The 22200-nt window shown below is 44.2% G+C and overlaps 1 protein-coding gene across 2 annotated transcripts in view; it reads left to right on the forward strand.

The window, feature by feature from the left end:
• The first annotated feature begins 649 nt into the window (after nt 1–649).
• Nucleotides 650–22200, forward strand: part of Slain1 (SLAIN motif family member 1) — a 57891-nt gene continuing 36340 nt past the window's right edge. Inside the window, exons 1-2 of one of the 2 annotated variants that reach the window (XM_051160932.1) lie at nt 650–1329; nt 7603–7742. In XM_051160932.1, the coding sequence (XP_051016889.1) occupies nt 779–1329; nt 7603–7742 (691 nt within the window). In that variant the 5' untranslated portion in view covers nt 650–778. The remainder of the gene's footprint in view (nt 1330–7602; nt 7743–22200) is intronic. The other variant, XM_051160933.1, reaches the window with a different exon arrangement.

A 22200-nucleotide genomic window follows, 5' to 3' on the forward strand; every position in this document is an offset into this window, starting at 1 on the left:
AGATCTTTCGTCTAATATGAAAGAGAAAAAAACCCCACAACTTTTGTTCAATGGTGAAAGACCAGTGGAGAAAGTTTAAATATGGGAATTTTAGATAGGCTGAAGTGAACCCCTGACCCTTAAGCAGCTGGCCACTCTCCCTCTCAGATACGGTAATTTCTTACTTTCCCTCCTCAATCTCCCCTATCCCACCATTTTGTTTATGTGCTACCTAATACTGCTCTTAGCTGCATCTTTTCAAAGCTTTTCTACTTCGCGTATGCATCTTGCTCTCCAGACCTTCTGTTATCTATAGGTTTCATTAGCTTGTGGCTCTACGATGAACTATAACAGTGCTCTTGTACGAAGGAAAGCCATTGGCTCAGGGTGCATTTCTCTTCATCCAAAGCACCTGCTTCTTCTTTAGATTCCGCCACGGTCTGTGATGGTAGGTGTGGGCTCTCTCGCCCTAAGCGAGAGGAAGTGTGAGCGGCGGGAAGTTCAGGCCAGGTCCAATCAGGCACCTGGGGTTAGGTGGCGTGTGTGCATGCGGATGCCCAGGGCGGGTCCCGGCCGCGGGTTCCGCCCCTTCGACAGAGCCATCAGCCAGGCTCCGCCCCTCGCGCCCCGCCCCGCCCCGGGGCCGCGGCTAAAACCCGGAGCCGCTAGTGCAGAGCCCCGTGCACGGCTGCTTGTCTGCGGCTGCCTCGGCGGGAGGCTGGGCCCTGGTGCTGATGCTGGTAGGCTGTGCGAGCTGGGCCCGCGTTGCCTCCTCGCTTCGGCGCTCGGGGCTCCCGCGATGATGGCGGAGCAGGTGAAATGCGCCTCGCCCGTGGCGGGCTCCGGGGCGGGCGCCGGGCCGGTGGTGAACGCCGAGCTGGAGGTGAAGAAGCTGCAGGAGCTCGTGCGCAAGCTGGAGAAGCAGAACGAGCAGCTGCGCAGCCGGGCGGCCAGCGCGGCCGCCGCCCCGCACCTGCTGCTGCTGCCGCCGCCGCCCTCCGCACCGCCGCCAGCCGGGGCCTGCAGCCCGCTCGCCTCGCACAGGGCCCCGGGCGGCACGACCTCCCCTGGCCCGGGGGTGCTGGGCCCCGCGTTCCCGGGCACCTACTGTTTGCCCAGCCCTGCGCCTTCCCTGCTCTGCAGCCTGCCACCCACCGACGCGCCCTTCGTCTACTCCAAGCCGGCGGCGGGCTTCTTCGGCGGGGGTGGCAGCCCGGAACTGGGGACCGCGGGGACCCCGCCGGGGGAAGCCGCTACGCCGCCGTTGCCGCCTCCAACGCTGCTGGACGAGGTGGAGCAGCTGGACCTGGAGACCCTGGCCGCCTGGAGCGAGGAGGACGACTGCACTTGGTATTGACGAGCTCCGTGGCGGTCCCCCCAGACCCGGAGTTCTGAGGCCCAGGATGCGGGGGCGGGGTGTGGGAGGCAGGGGACCCAGAGGCCTAGCAGGTGCCAAGCCCTGAGCCGAACCTTCGCGTGAAGGCAGAAACCTGTTTTATGACAGTGCCTATTGGTCCGACTGGGAACTGGGGAGGGACTGATCTTTGCCATCTGTCGTGTGCTCTCCTCTTTGCTGATTACCGGGTCCCAGGTGCCTCGTTAGCCTTAAATGCACAACTCATGTCGGCTTGTCGCTCAGTCCTTCTCTTTATCCGTGTGTGTGTGTGTGTGTGTGTGTGTGTGTGTGTGTGTGTGAGTGTGAGTGATACAGGTTTTTCTTATGTCCTCCATTGCTTACTGTTTTTTCCTTTCAAACGAACGTTGGTAGGATTGGTGTGCAGTCCCTCTTGGTAACATCCGAAGCCGCCTAGTGATGCGTTTTTCTAAGACATCTGCTCTTGCAGTTGAGTTGTTCAGTAGTGTATGCTTTCTCTCTGTATTTTCATTGATAATCTTTCTGATAAGGATCTGATTATTAAAGATGTACTGTTCTCGTATGTCAGAAGGGAAGGCTTGTTAGGAATGGACTGAGCAGATGGAGGCACTACTTTGGGCTTAGGAATTTTCGTTAATCTTAAAAATGAAACCAGATTGAAGAAAAGTGCTTGTGCTGGCTAGTTTTATGCCAACTTGACACAGGCCAGAGTCATCAGAGAGGAGGGAGCTTCAATTAACAGTGCCTTCATAAGAACAGGCTGTAGGCAAGCCTGTAGATTATTTTCTCAGTGATTGGTTGGGGAGGGCCCAGCCCACCGTGGGTGGTGTCATCCCTAGGCTGGTGGTCCTGAGTTCTGTAAGAAAGCAGGCTGAGCAAGCCATGAGGAACCAGCCTCTAAGCAGCACCTCTCGTTGGCCTCTGCATTAGCTCCTGCCTCCAGGTTGCTGCTCTGTTTTGAGTTCCTGTCCTGACATCCTTTGATGATGAACTGTGGTGTGGAAGTGTAAGCTAAATAAATCCTTGCCTCCCAGAGTTGCTGTGGGTCGTGGTGTTTCATCGCAGCAACAGTAACCCTGACTAAGACAGTGCTGTTAGAGAAACTTTATGTTATCTGCTTTTAGAAACGTATAAGGTTGATTATAAGGATGGAAGAGACCGGAACATTTATTCAAGGGAAATCTGATTAGCTGTGTGTCTATGCTGAGTACTTTTTGGAGGAGATAGGTACCTAAACCCCATCTTATGTGTTTTCCTGCTGCTTGTGCATGGAATTCTTGTCCTTTGAGTACCTTCTGCTCGGGTTTGCTTGCTTGGTTGCTAGTTACACCCTGGGAGTGTGGACGCCCACTGGGAGTGAGTGTAGACACACACTGGGAGTGGTTGGATAAAGGGGAGCCTGGGTTCATGCAGGGAAGCTGAGCAGCGCTCACATGCATTTTTGGTAACCATGGAAGAATGACGAGTTGCATCATCTCATTTTTGGTGTGCTTATTTAAGGAAACCAGGGTTTTCTCGTTGTGTGCTCTTGTTAAGGATTGCATGGGAGGGTAACGGGAGATGGAGACTCTTACTGGCTTGGTATTGGGAAGTACAGTGTTCCCTTTCCATGTACACTCTACTTTGGCAACTAACTGCACACTTAAGTAATCAATTGCTTTGAATTGAGAATTAAAAAGAATATAGATCTACAATAGACCTTTTGTGGGCACATCTATCATCTGCCTTCGACTTTGATTTTTGGGACCTATGCGTGCAGCTTAGTTTGTACAACTCTTAATGTCTCAACACCTCCTGGAACTTTAAGCCATTTTCAATATAGTATTGAAAAATGGTCTTGCAGTGGCTTTTATGTTTCATTAACGCCTGTAAAACCCTTATGCCAATTTCAAAGCATTTGAATTTTTGATTTTTTTTATTGATGTATACAACAGTGGGAAGAAGTTTGTTTATAATTTTGATAGAAATACAAAGGAGCAATCCCTTTAAAGTGTGTCATATTAAAAAATTGTTACTACTAATATTATTTTGTCTTCTTTGAGATAAGGTCTCACCCTGTAGCCCAGGCTGGCCCTGAAGTCCACGTCTTACTCCTCTAGCTTTCTGAGTGCTGGGATTACAAGCCTGTGCCACCAGGATGGCTTCTCAAATTTATTTTGGCATTGCTCTGTATCTGGATATATGCTTCATATACTTTTATATTTCCTTCTTGTGCATGGTCCTTTACCATAGTTATCCAACTTTTAGTGTATTGTTGACTAGTATACTTTTACTCTGTTTTGCTTCTTAAAACATTGAAAGAGCACTGAAATAAGTCTTTAAAAGACCGATTCAGTGGGGTCAGTTTATTGGTCCTTAATGTGGTTTGAAGCATATGTAAATTAAAGGAAGTTTAACTTTATTCATCAAGTATGTTGATAAATAATAATATTGACCCTTCATTGCTTTCAAAGTGTTTCTATGAACATATGGCACACTATTTGTGGAGTCCGTTCCTTAAACTTGAGAGGAGACCCCAGGTGGAAAAACAAAGGGGGATCATTAATCTTTGTTGGGTGCACTTAAAAATTTTTAGCTCACCTGATTTACAGAAAATTTTCTGTTCTAACATTTTAGACATTGTTTGTTTATATAAACATTTTTCATGATTTTTTTTTAAGTGAAAAAGTGACCAATGAGATTTACTTTAAAAATATTTAAACCACCTGCTAATGTTTACAGAGCACTCCCAAGTTCCTGTATCACTGTAAATTTTTCATGTCCCCAGCCTGGAGTGCCAAGGTAGTGTGGCTGCCTTTGGATTCCCTGGTAGACTTGCAGCCTGCCTCACATTTCTCTCTTATGTACATTAAGGAACAGCTGGGGTACGTGTATGTAGTCTACTTTAAAGTCCTTTGTCAGGCACGTGGTTTGCTTGCTGATTTTTTAGCAGTGTTTTGCAAGGGGAAAGGTTTTACTTTTGATAAGGCCCACTGGCCCCTGCCACCCTTCTGGGTCACGCATGATTTCATCTTAGAAATTAGAGTGAAGAGATAGATGTTTGCCAACCTTGGGGTACAGACTTCTACCTATGGTTTCTAGCAAAAAAATTTTTCATTTTCAGTTTCTAGTTTCACTTTCTTTTTAAAGTTAATTTTGGATACTGTACGAAGTCTAGAGCTCACATTTTTGGGTACTAATACCCTTGATTATTTGTTCAGCAGACCACCCTACATTGACATTTTTGCACTGTTAAAACTCAGCATTCTATGGTTGATTGCATTCGGGGTCTGTATTTTTCCCGTTGGTGTATCTACCTGCATGCCACACTAAGCCACCTTCATTACTGTTGCTCTGTCCTCTCTCATCAGTTACTGATAACTCTCCAGCTTCGTTGTCTTTTAACAGTTGTTTGGCTACTGAAGGGTCTTCCCATTTCCATGGGAACTTTTTAATCAGTTTCTGAATTAACACACACGCACACACACACACACACACACACACACACACACACACACACCTTGTTAGGATTTTTATTGGAATTCTGTTAATTACAGAGGTAACTTTAAGGACAACCTACACACACCTTAACAGAACTTAATCTTTGAACCCTAAACCCGATATATCTCTCCATTAGCTTATATCTTTAATTTCTCTTGGAATGGTTTTGTAGATTCTATTGTATAAATCTTGGACACAGTTTGTTAAATTTGTGCACATGTTTGACAGTTTTGAAAATGATGTCTTGCAAATGGAAAATGGCAGATGTGAAAGTGTCCATATTTTGTTGCTGATACGTACAGATGGATGACTGACTACACTAGCCCAGCATCCTGCAAACATGGGTGCTACACTTGCCAGTTTTAAATAGACGATGTCCTCTTAAAGCCTATATGCCTGTGATCCATAGATAAAGACAAGTTCACTTCTTTTTGGTCCAAATATCCTTAGTCCGTTGCCTGACTGCAGTGGTAGAGCCTCTGTGGAGCGTGAGTCCAGTGTCCTTACTATGCTTTGTGGGACGTGTTCGGCTCTTAACCTCAGAAGGCTGCAGCATCTTTAAATAGCTCTTCAATTGGGTTCGGGAATTTTCCTCTGCTTCCAGTTTTACTGGGATTTTCTTTTTTTTAATGGCTGCCAAATGCTTTTCCTCTGTCTACTGAGATCATCATGTGATTATTTTCCATTTCAGTTAATATAGTAAGTTCCATTAATGTTCTAATGTTAAACCAAGCTTTCATGTCTGGAATCAACTCCGTGTGGTGATGGAGAGGCTCCATGTGAGATTCAACTTGCTCAAATATTTAGACTGCACCTGTTTGTGAGTGAGAGTGGTTAATAGAGATTTTCACCCTTCCTTGTAATGTCTGTGTCTAGAGGATCAGCAAAACATGGCCCTCATGGAACGTGTTAGAATGAAGTCTCTCCTATGAGGAAATTCGTAAAGAATTTGTATCTTGTTTAGAGGTTTGGTATCATTCAATAATCAACCTTCCTAGCTTGAGTTTTTCTTCACCCATAGATATTTTTTACTTTAAAAGTTTACTTGTTAAATCTTTCTCTATGTCTCCACTTTTCTTTTATTTATTTATTTATTTATTATTTATTTATTTATTTTTTATTTTTTATTTTAATTAATTTATTCTTGTTACATCTCAATGGTTATCCCATCCCTTGTATCCTCCCATTCTTCCCTCCCTCCCATTTTCTTCTTACTCCCCTCCCCTATGACTGTGACTGCTCATAGGGTATCAAGTCTCTTCTCGGTCACCTGCTGTCCTTCCTCTGAGTGCCACCAGGTCTTCCCCTCCACTTTTCTATAAACATCACACACATGCCATTTGTACTCCTGGAATGGTTTAGATTGGCATGGACTGTGTCTGAGCCTTGGGTATGAACCATTCTCTCAGAAAAGTGGGACAATGGAATTAGCAGGATGCGTTTAGCCCAGAGTGTCTTAAGTGTGTTCCTGACACCAGAGGACACCATCACTGCCTGGGAACCTGTTAGACATTTAAAGTCTTTGAACTTACCCTGACCCTACTGAAGCAGAAAACTGGAGCTGCTGCATGCTAAAGAGTAAGAACAAGTAGCCCCGGCCAAAGCTTCGCTTGGACTGGAGAGAAGTGCCTGGTTTTGGACACATCCGGAGTCTATAGACAAGGGATGGGGGCCGGGGGAGGGTATTACCCACCTGTGCTAGGAGGGCAGGGTGGCACCGTGGAATATGAAATAGCGAATCAATGGATATTTAGTGGATTCAGGACTGTAGACCATGAAAGTATCATGTATTGCAGTTACCATGGTGTCAATTAAAGCAAGATTTTAGATTCCTCATCTGTAACGGGAGTAAGCAAAAGAGAAACTCAGCCATGCTGCCTTCTTTGTATGGCTGGAAAGATAGGTTTTTATACTTTAAAGTGAAGGAATATCAACAACAGAAAGAATATGAAAATCATTGTGTATCTTTTTTCTTTTTTCTTTTTCTTTCTTTTTTTTTTTTTTTTTTTTTTTTTGAGACGGGGTCTCACTATGTAGCTCTAGCATTCTGGAACTGACCATAAACACAGATTTGCTTTTCTCTGCTTCCCCAGTGCTGGGATTAAAGTTTACAGGGATGAAGTCACACTCTTTCCGTTTAATTCTGACTGCGGGCTTGTGGGCTACAACAGCAGAGTTGAATAGCAGGACCAAAATTGTGCCTCAGAGCCGAGGACCATAAGGAGCCAGTCCTTCCCAGAAATTGTTTGCCAGCCTCTAAGCTATTAGAGTGATTGCCAAGGTAGAATGCTTCCTCCACCTGTGTGGGCCACTGGTGTCCCTCTGACAGGAGGCAGGCCTGTGCGTGAAAGCAAACAAGTAAATAGTGATGCTTGATGTTTCAAGAATAGATGGTCGTTAGAGTCACAGTGACTTGGAAGGGTTCTTCTGCACAGGGGGCAATGGCATTAATTTCTAGACATGTCGAGTGATGTCCTAAGACACCGGTTCTGTTAGCAGAAGCTTCGCTCAAACACAGCTGGGGGGTGGGGGTAGGGTTTAGATGTGTTTTTGAAGTAGTTCTTTGCAGGCTTTGGAAAGTGACCTATTCTATTTGGGGATATTTGCCCGTTAAAAATTACTCTCGGTACTTTGAAGCAATCAAATGTGATTCTGTTTCTATGGGAACTGGCCGGTGCGTGTTGGTTTCCTCTGGAAGAGGGGCACTTCCTGTCATCTGTATCATACCTATAATGTAGATTTCTTTCTTTCTTTTTTTTTTTTTTAAGGTTATATGTGGGCTCTTCAAAGTCATTCACCGCACAAGAGAAGTCCCTGAGCCCTTTGCAGTGGTGTAGACACGTCCTGGATAACCCAACTCCTGAGATGGAAGCAGCCAGACGCTCCCTGCGCTTTAGACTGGAGCAAGGTACCGTAACTGTGTGTGCTCTCTCCCTCCAGCCCTCTTCCTGTCCTCTTTGGCTTCTGTTTCTGCTTTGAGAGTCCACTTCCTCTGCAAAGTCTTCCCTGAGATGTAGGTAGTGTTGCCTGCAGTCCCCCTGTCCTGCACTGCACACAAGAATTCTTCAGGGTAGGCTCTGTTGAGTGTTGGGACGACTTTTAGACAGAATTTTAGCTTATAATATAGAGCATATCTTTTTTGTTTGTTTTGTTTGTTTCGAAAAACATGTCAGTAAGTGAAATGGATCTGTCTTCAGTTTTCCAAATGGGTAATTAGGGTCTGTGACTCAATTGGAAGCCCAAACTGGGAGTCTATTGAGCCTAAGTACTAGCCACATTGAGGTCCGCTGTGTTGTGCTTCTATGGTTAGGTGGATGTATATCAGGAAGTCCCAACCTCCACAAACCAGGAACTAATCCTAGTAGTGTATGTACCATTAGCTAACTGTTGGAAACCAGCAAAAGTAGAAATATACAGTGAACACACACAGACACCCACCTCCACATACACCCCCTCACAGATATCTGTCTATGTATCTATCTATCGAGAGAGACAGACAGACACAGATCTCTCTCTCTCTCTCTCTCTCTCTCTCTCTCTCTCACACACACACACACACACACACACACACACACACAGAGAGAGAGGGAGAGGGGAGAGGAACAGTTGTGGGAGAAACAGGTAAAGGAATGAGTGATTCGTAGCTCCTTCCCTTTCCTATATTTTCAGTAACTCCAGGCAGTGATTGTTTGGCCTTTTGCCTTTTCTTTAACCTTTCAGCGTCTGCTCATTTTCCAGAATAGTGGTGTGTGTGTGTGTGTGTGTGTGTGTGTGTTGGGAGTGGGAATAGTGGTTGACAGAGGAGATCTGCACTGGTGAGGTCAGGGGGAGTGCTGAGGCACACTGCCGGCTGGACACTGCCTCTCCATCTCTTCAAGGACAGTGGGTGGTTCTGAGTTGCTTGAGTGGAGCAAGCATAGACAGCATTTCCTTGTCTCTTAGTTGTCTAATCATCAGTACTTTATGTTGCCCTGTTGTAGGTGTCACTCCCTGCAGAGGTGGAAGGGTGAAGTTGAGTGATTTCGAGGGTTGCTAAGCCAGAGGATACCTGGGGGATGGGATCAGAGCTGGAATCTTCCTGACATCAGAGATCCTACTCATAACAGTACTGAGAATTCTGCACAGCTTGCTATATTGGCTTGGCCATTAGCTAATGCTAACAGAAATCTAGCTTAAGTATTTGAGGAAGGTGGTATTAAGGCAGGTGTTTCATTAACATTTGAACAATTGATTTACTGATAGCAAGTTGAGGAAGGTCACAGGAACAAGCACATACCAGGGTGAACACTGGTGGTTAGTGCCTGTGCTGTGGAGTGCGACCCTGATGTCTTGAGAGCATAGCATCACCTCTGATCCTTCTCAACACCATGACTCTCAGCAAACCTGCAAGTCCCCCTGTCTCTCACTGCCTTACTCAAAGAGTCCTTGATTTGCTGTGTGACTGTGGTTCGAAACAGAAGTCAAATGAGACTCAAGGATTGCAGTGCTTTAGCTCAGAGGTCAGTAAGCATTCTTCTGCATGGGTCACGTAGTTAGGAGTTAGTAGATTTCAGGCTACACATCCCTTTGTGACTATGCAACTCATTCGCTCCCCAAAAGCAACTATAGATGTAACATTAAATGAACAAAGTTGTGTTCCAATGACACCTCATTTATGGACACAGATTTGAATTTTAAGAGATATTTTTCTGTCATGAAATGTCAAAAGAAGTGTTATTCTCCTGTTTCAATTATCGTCTCAGAGGATTACTGCTTCTGTCTACTCACCTAGGCCTGATCCTGGAAGCTTCTAGCCTCCATATAATCTAACCTGGTCCTAGAATGTTGTCAGCCTCTGAGATTTACTGCTTAATGAGCTCACCCTTTCTTATTCTCACTGAGCTCTGGGCTGGTGGTTCAACTCAAATGTTCTGGCTCTAACTCCTCTCCCAGTTGATTTATTCAATCTGGCTTCTCCCTCAGCCCTTGAGTTGCACTCTACTTGGCCTCAGACTAAGTCCAGCAATCTGCTCTAATCTTCTGTCTTCTCACTCTCTGGCTTGTTCTGTCTTCACCTGTGTCTAGCGTGTTCTCTTACTCAACCTGTCTCTGTAAAACTCTTTTGGGTAAAACTGCCTACTCTCTCTCTCTGCATTGCCCCTTAAGTAGCTTTCCTTTCTTCTCTGTTTTTCTGAGAGTTGGCTGTATCCTATTCTATCAAATCTGTTTCTGATTTGTCAGATTTTCTGCCATTCAATTAAGCAACACTTTCAAACCTGAGTACTTTCTTCTGCAAGCTAACTTTAACTTCATTGTCTGGGATTACAGGCCTGTACCACCATGCCTGGACCTAAGCTTTTCTTTACCTGAAACTTGCTCTATACCAGGCTGGTCTAGAACTCCTGGATTAAAGACATGTTTCTATTCCAGCTGCGTCATTCAGACCTAGAAGGTCTTTGGATGTGATCTCTTGCCAGAGCAGCCATGTTCTGAATTAAAAATTCTTTGCAATGAAACATCCCCTTCCCCTCAAATGTAAAAACCATTCTTGATTGATAGATACCAAAGAGATAGAAAGCGGCTGGATGTGGTCCACCATGGCCACAGTCCCTGCTTCAGCCAATAGGCACACAAGTTAAATTGCAGGGTTGATTTCTGAGAAAGAGAAAAAGCTTTTTAGTAAATTTAATACAAAGCTGATTTAATATTTTTGATCAAGTGTCTGATCATCTACTTTTGCTTTTATTGGCAGACATGAAGTCATGAAGACATGCAATGAAATGACACGGTTTTATTTGCGCTTTGGTTTATTTGCATTTTATAGAAAATATTTTAGGGAGAGAACTAATTTTTCAAAACCAAAATCAGCACCTAACTGAATTTGTATATTAATTTGCAAGCTTCTGATGTGAGACTAAATGCTTTTGTTTCAGAGGTCTATGGTTCCATGGTAAGATAACTGGCTGATTTGGGCTGCAGATCTTGTGGGATGGTGGCTGGAAGCTTGGATCTCCTTGCTAGTGTGCTGCCTAGCGTGCACCAGCACCTTGGTTCCTACACTACGTTCTGTAAGAGATAGGCTAATTATTGGATGCTCATTTTAAAGAGAGACTATACCTTATAAAATAATTACTTCAGCTTGAAAAATGTTAGTCATAATCAGGAATTTCAGAAAAAAAATAGCTGATTGCCTCATACTTTCCTGTTTTTTTTTTTCCCCCTCAGATGCATTATGTAACAGATGCTGTTTGTTTTTCTGTTTATTTCCTGTGAAGATTTCATTTGTTGGATGGCTGTTGAGTAATATTATCCTTAAAAAATTTTAATATATTGAGAGTTTCATACATAAATACTATATTTATATCATTTCCACAGCTTCTTCTTTCTCTTCAACTCCTGTGTCCCCATACTTCTCAAATTCGTAGCCTCTTTAAATTATTGTTTCTCCTTCCCTCCCTCCCTCTCTCTCTCTCACGTTTCACATTGGATTGTGACACTTAATCTTTCAACCCCCCTCCTTATGTGTTTTCTCAGCATAGCTTTCTAGGAATTGTAGGGCTCATGAATATTTTATGGTAGGAATGCTTATATCTAGGCATTGCAATATTCTATCATATTTTACATCCACCTTGGTTTGTAGTTTGCTATGCAAAGATGCTTAGCTGATTTTCTTAGTCATTAGCTTATTCCAGACTCTCTGGGTAGACGAGGAGTGCAGGGTGTTTGATGTCTTGTTCCCAGCTGTGCACTCTGTTCGGTTCTCTTTTGGCGCCAGGTCTCTGCTGCCTTCATGCTGTCTCCTCCGCTATGGTCTGAGCACCTCCTGCCTTCTCCTCAGTGGCTCCTCAGAGGTCAGCTCCCTCTCCCAGACTCCCCCTGCCCTTTTTTTTTTTTTTTTTTTTTTTTTTTTTGTTGGAATGCCTTTTCTACTTGTTGTTTGGGATGAGAGAAGGCAGGGAAGGAGGCGGGAGATGAACTTTGAGAACTCTGTAGTTCTCTGTCCCCTTCTTCCCAGCTGCTGGGCGGCATCTGGAGTTTGTAGTTAGTGAAGATGGAGAGCACATCCCTCCCGCGTCGCCCTCAGGACCGCGGCTGCAGTCGCTGGACTACTGCGCTTCTTTCTCACTTTCTACTACTTAAAATCCCAGGGGTATTTTAGAGCATCGTCCTGTATTTGGGGCATTTTGAATTTATTCCTTATATCTTTATGCTGCTCCTTGAGGGGCGCTTTTCCCCTGGAAACTTTACCTATGCATACATTTTATGCAAACATTTCTTGCCTCAGAAGCTTTATAAGCTCCCTGGACCATCCCAGTTTGTCCTAGTCTTTCTGGCTACTCCTGATGTCTGAGTATTCAGTTTCCTTAGATTGATGTCCAGAAACTCTGTGTTTTCCTTTTGCTTTATAATATCCTTGATTTTCTTTTTATGTTTTTATTGGGCATTAAAAATAAAAAAAAACCTCATCTTCCAAGTTGCTGCCAGGCGTTTAAGTACTTCCATGTGTCAGGCCTCGTGGTGGTTTCTCCCTTTCTCTTTTGTAAGGTGTCATTTTTTTTTTTTGTGCTTGGTACCCGATGAGTTTCTGTTTGAATTTGTCAGATATTAAATCTGTCTTTGTTAAAGTAGGAGAGGGAGCAGGAGGACCTGAGTGTCTTCCTGTGTGTCTCACCACAGAACTTACCCACTGTGCACCAGCAACTCCCGACCCTCTCAGGTTCTTAGTGGTTTCCTTCACCGTGGGCTCATGAACCAGAGTGCTGAAACCCAAACCAGCTTTATCCGCCCTTTAAGATGCTGTGGCCCTCTCGTCCAGAGAGTCTCAACCTTCCTAATGCCGTGGCCCTTGAGCACAGTTGCTCATGTTGTGATGACCCCCCCCCCCAACCAGTTCCTTGCTACTTTGTGTAACTGGAATTTCCCTACCATTGTGAATTGTAGTGTCAATATCTCAGACAGTCCCTGGGAGAGGGTCATTTGACCTCACAAAAGGGTCCCGACCCATAGGTTGAGAACCACTGCCCTTGGTTAGATGCCCCTCACCCTCGGTCTTCCCTGTGCGTCTTTACTTTTTGCCCTGGACATGGTTTGGTAAGAACATAGGTATTTCTACATAGCCTTTTCCCTTTAAATATTACCGGCTTCTAATTTAAGGACTTATTTTTTGTGTCAGTGATAGTAGAAATGAGAATTTACGTGTTAGCTGAAATGTTCCTCGCATTGTAAACACTAGACTCCTGTGGGCTCCCTATATTTTAGAAGTTTCAGTAGCTCCAGTGCAGCCTTATCTTTTTGCGTGGGTTTCCTTTCTCTTTTGGTCTGGCAGCAATTTCAAATGACAGGTGCCCCTGAGCCCTTGCTTTGAGACTAGCGTGGCTGGCAAAGGCGACTGTATCATGGCCACCACAAAACAAGCAGGCCGGCACCTTGTGTTTACCCTCCTTTCCTGTTATCCGGACACACGGGGCAGCTCATTGGACAGCAGACCTTTCAGGTAGTAGGGCTTGACCTTGATCATTTTGAGAAGAAAAGTACTTAACTCTGCCAGGACATGCGGAGGGGGCGTGGTCATGAGTGGGGCGTGGCCATGAGGCGCCACAGGGAGGGGATCTGGTGTGCTGGCCTCTCTTGCAGTTCTTTCTTTCCTCCTTTGCTCTAAGTTTCTAGTCCCTACAGATTAACTGTGGTGACTAGGAAGCTCTCCTGCTGAGAAGTTTGGTGGGGGAAGTATCACAGAAGGCTTTGGCATGGTCTGTCTACACTCACTTGGCCATGTTCCGTTTTGAGACATGCTCTTCTGTGTGGCCCAGGTTGGCCTGGAATTTACTACATAACCAGGCTGTCCTTGAGCTGGCCGCCTGGGTCAGTTATCCATGCTGAGGCCACAGGCCTGAGCTGCACACCGGTCTCCTGCTTGGTTTCAGGGCTCCTTCAGGTTATATTTTCTTGAAGGGCCTCTAAACATCTTCCTCCAGTACAGCCTTGACTTGATGGCTCTAGATCATAAAACATGGCAAACTGTGTAAGTGTTCACAGGAGGTTTCCAAGCTGGGCCTCCAAGCTGTGAGAGTACCTGGGAACCTAGTATGCTGGAAGAAAATGAGAGTGGGGAAGAGTGTTTTGTTAGCTATATATATATATTTTTGTGTGTGTGTGTGAGCTATATATTTTTTAAGAAGATAGCAACGATACTACCACTGTTAAACATTTCGTTGAAATAATGTTGAAAATAAAATAATTGCTACTTTTTCCTAGTATCTTGGAGTCTCTAGTCTATTAGTATAAAGTTAGTTAATAAGGCCTCCCTAGGGTGGTTTTTATTTTTCTGAGCACTGTTCTCACTGTTCAGCCTTAGGGAAAATTCTGAACTTGATTCCCTGGTTTGAAGAAGACTGTCTGAGGAGTGCTTGTTCTCTATTTGGAGGCGCCCCTGTTTTGTTCCTCCTTATATATGTCTTTCCTGAGTAGATATAGTATCCGCACCTCAGTTTTCTCTTGAATTACCGATGCTTAACACTGCTTTTAGCAGGTTTGAGCGTTGACGATTTTATAATTGACTGACTCGATGCATTTAGTTTCTTAGATGCACAAAAGAACCAGTTTTCATTGAGCGTTTGGTGTTGTCAGGGGCATCTTACTAATCAAGACAGAAGCCCACAAGTCATGTGGTGGGGCTCACTGAACGTTAGCTCTGTGGATGGGCTTGAGAGCAGTTGCCATGGCATCGGAGGTGTCGGATGCTAATTACCGAATGGGTGAGTATAGTGGGAGGAGTTTTAAGCAGTGTCTAGGCTCAGTGCTTCAGCCTCACTCAACCTCCTGTGAGGGTTTCACGTGTCACGTGGGAGGAAGGAACACTGGAAGGCGTCATGGGGCTAGGAGAAAGCTCAGGAATACTGAATGGAATTGAAAACTATGAAGGGTTGTAAACACGGACATTTCTACTGTGCGGGTCTTCATTTCTCAGGACTTGAACCTAATACACGGATTCCTTTCTGTGTGGCTACTTATTCTTCACAGAAGATAAGCATCATTTTCTTTTTTTTTGGGGGGGGGACCTGTTTATTCTACACATGGATGAAGATGCTTGTTAGAGTTAGGGATCATAATTAAAATGTTTTAGAAGGGTAGTTTATTTAATAATAGAAAATTTAAAAACCTTTTGTTAGTCTGTTCTTTCTCTTCTGGTTCTTCTTAGAACTGTCGGTTCAAGCTGGACATCTGTAAACTGAAAAATCCGATTATAAAATGCATCAAAATTTGGGGGAGATTTTTTTGAAAGTCTACAAAATGCAACAAGTAGAAAATTTCATGCTTTGAATTTTATTTCATGCACAAAATTCCTCAAAATATGAGACAAATGAACTTTGTCTTTCATGAATTAAAAAAAAAAAAAAATCCAGGTCCCAGGCATTTCAGATATGGGCTACTTCACCCATTTCTGAATGGCCCATCTTTAGTCGTCTTCCCTTTTGAAATGCAAATAGCAAACCCACATAGACCTTTGCTAGGCAGGATCACCTCCTTTGATAGCCTGAACTGGAATAGTGAAGATGTGGAAGTAAATCCGTGTCATGAGGCTGGAATGTTGACCAGATGACGATCAAAATCTTATCTAAGTAATTTGAAGTGCGCAATATGTGGCTCACTTAATTTGGGTCCAGTTAATAAAAGCTTATCTGACTTAAGGTACTCAGATGTCCAGTTAAATCAGGACAGGTCACATCTGAGGAGCATGCGTGTCATTTTTATAGATGACGCAGGCCTGCACAGAGACTGTCCTCAGTTATGTTTTGCTGTGGCCGTGTCTCATTTCCCTTAGGGCCGTATGAGCTGACGCTGGCTTCTGTTGATTTATTTTATTTTATTTATGTCTCTGTGTGGTGCTGCTTGCCTCCATCCTTCTCTCAGTTGTTATGGCGCTGTGTTAATCCCCGAGGTGAGTCAGCCAAGAAGAGCGTTTGATGTGACCCAGTGATCTGAAGGTGGCCTTCTCATTTGTAAAAGCCACACAGATTGAGCCGAGCCATTAGAAGCTTATCAAGTATCTGTCTCCTGGAGTCCGTCCAGTGTCTCCTTACATGGCCCAAGATGCTATCCCTGCCAGCTCGTGTTTCAACTTTTGAGGTGCTCTGTCACATTTGGAACACCAATTTAAAACTTAACAAGGAGAGTTCATTTTAGGTAAGCTTTCCCCAAAGATTCTCTTTCTTGTTGGAAAAAAAAAATAATTTGGCACCGTGCTAAGTATTTTGTTCAGAGAGGGGTCTCCTGGCATTTGCATATTTCTGTGTGCTGGAAATTGAAGACACATTGCCACAGCTGTGGGGTTTGGTCACGTTCTTGCTTTGCTGTTATGTTCAAAATAGCCTCCGTGCTTGTGTGTCAGCGTGGGTGATGATTTAGTACAGTAAATTACAAATGCCTAAGGACCGGGCCTTTATTCTCTTTGCCACTTTAGTGCATTATATCCAACAACCTGGATGTGTCTGCCAAATATCCTTAGAACAACCCTTCTTTCTTTTCTATGTGGTGTGCATTTTGTTTTGCATTTCCACCAAGGCTAGAAAGGTATTTATTAAAATAACCAGTGACTCACAATAGTACAAAGTAGTTGTTGCAGTGAATTTACTATTGATCCCTTATTACTCATAAAGAACAAAAAATAAAGTTCCCTCCAACATTGTGTCTATGTGGATGTCTGTGGGTGTGCGCATGCGTGCATGCATGCAATGGGAGTCGAGTCTCGGCCTTAATGTATACTGAGCTTGTGTTGCATGAATGGTTTCTACCTCCAAGTCTGCCAAATGACTTTTACTGCTTTCCTACTGTGATAGCTGGTTGAATTTGATTATAAAACAATGAAATCAGTTGTGGTAGATACTCTTGCCTAATCCTTGGGGCTTGTGAGATGCGCACTTCCACGTAAGGCTTTCTAGGCTCTCCTTTATAGGAAATGGTAGAGGCTGACTGGGGATGGTTAAATACTGGCTGCAGGGGTGGTCCTGGGTGTTGATAGTCCAGTGTCTGGCCGTTGGAGTTGCCATGCTCATCAAGAAACAGATGATGTGCAGGCAACAGCTCTTGTTCTATTTGTTCTTCTTCCTCAAAACAAGCCTGGAATAGGGCTAATGGGATGGTGTGGGTGGTGCAGGTGCTGATGACTTGAATTCAATCCCTGGACTTGGGGTGGGAAGAGAGAGCCAGTTCCTCCCCCTGTCCACTGTGGGATGTGCCCTCCTTCCATACCCTAGTCAATACAATGGGTGTAATTAAACTTTATTTTTTACAGAACAGGTACCATGAGGCTGACAGGGAACTCTAACCTCAGGGATAGCAGGGACCGCTTTCTTGCCAGAAGGGATGTGAGGCTCAGTGGCCCCACTTGAGTGGCTGACTTGAGGGGCCCGGGTTGTGTGGAAGACAACAGTTAGGAATCTGAACAGCACAGGGCAAGGCCTAGCAGTGGGGCCCAGATGTGCAGTGTGAGTTTAATTGGCAGGGCACAGTGGTTGTGGTTAGTGTGACGGTAGGAAGCGAGAGGGAGCAATGCTGAACTAAGTGGCTCTAAATAAATCAGTGATTTATGCAGAGCTCTCAGAACAGTTAACCAGTCCTGACTGTCTGGGGGCCCTTGGGTACCTAAAGCACAGGAGGGGACTGACTGGCCAGGAAAGCTACAGGGTGTTGTCTGAGTTGTGTTAGAAGCCACATACAACTCTCTTTTTCTTTAAGGCAAAATAAAATCAAACAAGGCATCGAGTGGCTGCCAGTCTGGCGATGTTCTTCACCTGGAGATTAGCTCTCAGGGTCATCATTTAGTTGTATTTAAAGGCTAATCCTCTCGTGAAGTCCGAACAAGCTCAGAAGACGTGGTTGTAGGTGAGATGAGGGAAGAAGAGATGGACTCGTATTTTGACTCTTACACTGTATTTCACTATTTTACATGCAGATACGGTTAAAACAAAACAAAACAAAACAAAACCAAAAACCATGAGTAGGTTAGTTTAGACACTCCTGTCAAGCATTTTTCCCTCGATGGAAACTCTAAATTTGTGGACTCACTCTCTGCCATCTGTTGGCATGGGTGGCTCCCAGGCCATTGGAATAGAAGGCGTGGATACTGTGTGCCTGACTGGAAGAGGAGCACGTTAGCCCAGGAGACACTGGGGAGGAAGGACTGTTAAAATTCTGATGTCTTTTGTTGGGGTCCTTTCCCGCACTTTGTTAAGGTTACTGGGCTTGGCTCTCTCATCTCACCACAAAGCGTTTTACGTGAGAGATGCTCTGTAAGCAATCTGAGCTAGCCTTCCTGGGGATGGAAGGACCCATCCCCTCAGTGGTGAGACTCATTCCTTTTTTTTTTTTCCTTGAGACATAAATGGTGCAGTGTCTTCATTTGTCTAGTGATCTCTGTGTGAAACTTGGAAGCTAGCTATCCAGCTGGCTGCATGGCTTACGTATGGCTGCAGCTAAGTGGAAAGCAGCTGCCTCTAACCTGTGATACGATAGTGGATCCTTCTTTCCTCATGGTTTCGGATTAAACCGTTCCTTTCACAGAGAAATCCTTCATGTGTTCCATGGCCCCTCCCACTGTCTTCATTTTTAAACTATAGGAGACAGGTGGAAGTGATAAACAGCTTCCTAAAAGGTCATTTTAAAACCTGCTTTTGAAGTGTGATTTCTGTTTGAGTTAGATTTGTATCTCTCCTATCAGTTTCAGGGAAAAAGTCCAATGACTTGTGGAGTTCCCAGGGTCACTCCTGCCTTGGGCATCTCTGGGTTTGAGCTGGACGTGTTTGATTCCCGAGTCTTGTCTTCAGCTTTGAAGCGTGGTTGACAGTGCAGAGAAGCCCTCTTTCCGCCCCCAGTGTTAGCTTTCCTTTAGACCAGCGTTGTGTCTGGCGAAATTCTCCAGAAGGATCCAGTGAGCAAACCTGCTGTGTGTGTGAGAGAGAGAGAGGTATTATGATGTGGCCCTGAGGATGTTTCAGGCCTGAGAAATAGAAAAGATCTGATCTTTTGGCCACGAGACTAGGAGTTTCACCCATTCAACTACAGTAGCTGTTAGGACCTAGGACACATTTTACTTGTTAATTTGCATGTTAAGAATAACTATCAGCTCTCTCTGACCCCTCTACCCGCCTCCCCCCTCTCTACCGCTTCCCTCTTATCTTTCCTCCTTCTCTTTCTTACTGTCCCTGTCTCTGTCTCTCTCTGGGGTACCCCCTCCCACCTTTTCCTTCTTCCCCCTCCCATGCTCATTTAATAAACTCCAGATAACATTTAAGAAAAGAATATAAAAATCATGTTAAGTTCTGCTGTTAAATAATACACCTTCATACCTTCATGCATACATATCATAGCTAGCGATTTAAAAAAAAATTAATGTTTCATAGTTCAAGTGAATAAGAACTTAACCCTTGGTGTTTCTAGTGATACTTTGAAGGCTAGGAAGCTGGGGTAGAATGATTGACAACCCTGTTTACATAAGGCTAAGATGAGCTCTTTACTCCTTTACTAGTCTTTTGGGTGACAGACACACTGCACTTGGGTCCTGTTTCACTGTCAGAGAAAGCACATTACCCACATCTGCCTCAAAGCAGTCACAGGACTTTCTACACCTCCCTGGTCCCCATATGTTTGTTTATCAGCTTGTGGGTACTGCGAAGAAGAACCAAGGGCTGCTCAGGTTTACCCTTGAAAGGAGTGGATCAGATAAGCTGCAGACCAGATGCTGCCCCTCCAGAGGGCTCCTTACCCAGGAACAGGCTTGATGGAGCTGGTGTATTGAAGCTGGTTTTTGCTTCAGCGTAGTCAGTTTACAAGAGTGAAATGAGACATTACAACCTTCACCTTGGTTTTAAAGTTCTTTTGTTGTCCAGATATTTGAGTATGTCTGTGAGCATGTGTGAAGGCTTGTAAAAACAAAACAAAACAAAACAAAACATGGTCACTAAGGCCTTTGCACTGGAGGGATTTGTATAGTGATGAAAGAAATGCTGCCCCAGTGGTTTATGGGTATACATAAAAATTCTAGGATCTGGATAAATGTTCTGGCAATTTGTGGCATAATAAAAAAGTGTTTAAAATATTATAATAACTAAAATTATTAAGAGCTACTAATATTTGTGGCATAATAAGAAGTGTTTTAAAGAAGATTATAATAACTAAATGTATCAAGAGCAACTAATGATGCCTCTTGTGCTGTCACTGTTCTCAGACTAGGCTCTAGCTGGAGGCAGAGGTCACGTGGTTGGCCTCCTCTGTGACCTTCAGTAGAGGCCCGCCTCTCCTTGCAGAAGGAATGAAACAGAAGAGCTGAAAGTGTGTAACCCTCACCTGTCTTTCCTTTCCCTTCCAGGACTGTGGCAGTGAACATTATTTGAGTCCAGATGTTTCAGTCACCTTGGGGACCCTGTGGTCTTGAGGAAATCATAAAATGTCTTTAAAACTTTCACTAAAATATGGCATTTGGAGCATTAGATTCTGTCTTAGTCATTTTATTGCTACGAGGAGACCCCATAACCGTGAGAACTCTTAGAAAAGAAAACACTTGACTGGGCCTTGTTTATCGGTTTTCACTTATTCCATTGTGCCAGGCAGGCATGCTGCTGAAGAAGTAGCTGAGCGCTCTACGTCAGGATCCCCAGGCAGCAGGAAAGAGAGACACTGGGACTGGCATGGGCTTTTGAAACCTTAAAGCCCATCTCTAGTGACCTACTTCCTCTAACAAGGCCACACCTACTCCAAAAAATGCCATGTCCTCGTCCTGCCTCGCCCTCCCCCCCCTCCCCAATCTTTCTCAAGTAGTACCATTTTCTGAAGCTTAAGCACTGAAATACGTGAGCCTCTGGTGGCCATTCTAACTCAAACCATCGTAATTTCCCCTGAGGTGGGCTTTAGGCCAATACACGTTGACTGTACAAACTGCTGGAGGCTAACACACCCGTTCAGTACTTTGTTTCCAAGGGGTGAACATCTGATGGAACAACAACATCTGTGAAATTGTCTGGATAAAGTAAAAAGTATGCCTATCATTTTAAGAAGGCTCTAAGTTTAATTCAATAAAAAGCAGGGAAAGGGGAAAATTCCTAGAGCTACTCTTGGCTTCACCTAGTTTTTAGAATACTTTCCTCAGAATGTAGACTGTATTTGCTACAACTCAGGAACTTTCCATTCATGAGATGCATTACAGTGTCATGATGATATGCCATGTCTTATCACTTTCCCACAGACTTGCTTGCTTTGCCCAAACAAGAGCACACTAGCTTGAGGATATTGTGTGTAATTTGCTCAAATCTAGAAACTAACCCATGGCAGGATGGAGCTAGAATTCCAGGGTCTAGATTCTTTCTTCTGTTGACCTTTTTCTGCGATATGGTATAGGAAGCTGTGGTAAAGGACTGTTCCTGCAGGGTGTGGTGCTGCCTGTCTGTGGTCTTTGCTTATGGAGGCGGGGTTGGGAGGATCTGAATTCACGGCCGAGATGAGTTTGAGAGGAGCCTGGGCTGTATAGCGAGCCTGTGAATCAGAACACTTTGTTTTGATCTGGCCTCATCTTCCGCCCCCCCCCCTTTTTTGTTTTTTTATTATATTTTTTATTGTTTAAAATTAAAATAAAATTTAAATTTAAATATATTTTGATCACATTTGCCCCCCCAAAGTTCTTCCATATTCCTCTTCCCTCCTTATCCACTCAACTTTAAGTTCTTTTTCAAAAAAAAAAAAAGACAAAAACCCAATATAATAACAAAATTCTCCCAAAGCCAAGAAAAGAAAACACCATCCCAAAGGAAATAAAAAAAACTCACCAAATTGTAACCAAATAAAAGTACACACACAAAACACAATGGAGTCTATTATATTCTGTTCAACTATTCCTGAACATGAGCCCTGCCCTGCATTGGGTTGTATACCCAGTGTTCCTATTGGAGAACAATGATTTTTTTTCCTCTCCCAGGAGATATAAATGACATTTTCAGTTGTCATTTTACCCTAGTGTTTAGATATTCATTCATTCACTCATTTAAAAAAATATAATGAAAACAAAAAACCCCAAAAACTATCACATTGAGGTTGGAAAAAACAAAAACAACAGAAGGAAAAGAGTCCAAGAGAACGCCCAGGAATCACAGACCCACTCGTTTGCACACCCAGGAATCCCATCAAAAGGCTAGTCTAGAAGCCATATTAAAAGCGCAGAGGACCTGGAGTAGACCATGCAGGCCCTGTGCCTGCGGCTTCAGTTTCCGTAGTTCAGGTGAGCTTTGCTCACGTTGATTCAGAGGGCCTTTTCATCTTGGTGTCTCCTCTGGTCCCCTGAGTTTCCAGGGGAGAGATTAGCTGGAGACATGCATTTAGGGTTGAGTGGTCCAGGTCTCTGT

This window comes from Acomys russatus, chromosome 18, assembly GCF_903995435.1.
Source record: "Acomys russatus chromosome 18, mAcoRus1.1, whole genome shotgun sequence".
Lineage (NCBI taxonomy): Eukaryota > Metazoa > Chordata > Mammalia > Rodentia > Muridae > Acomys > Acomys russatus.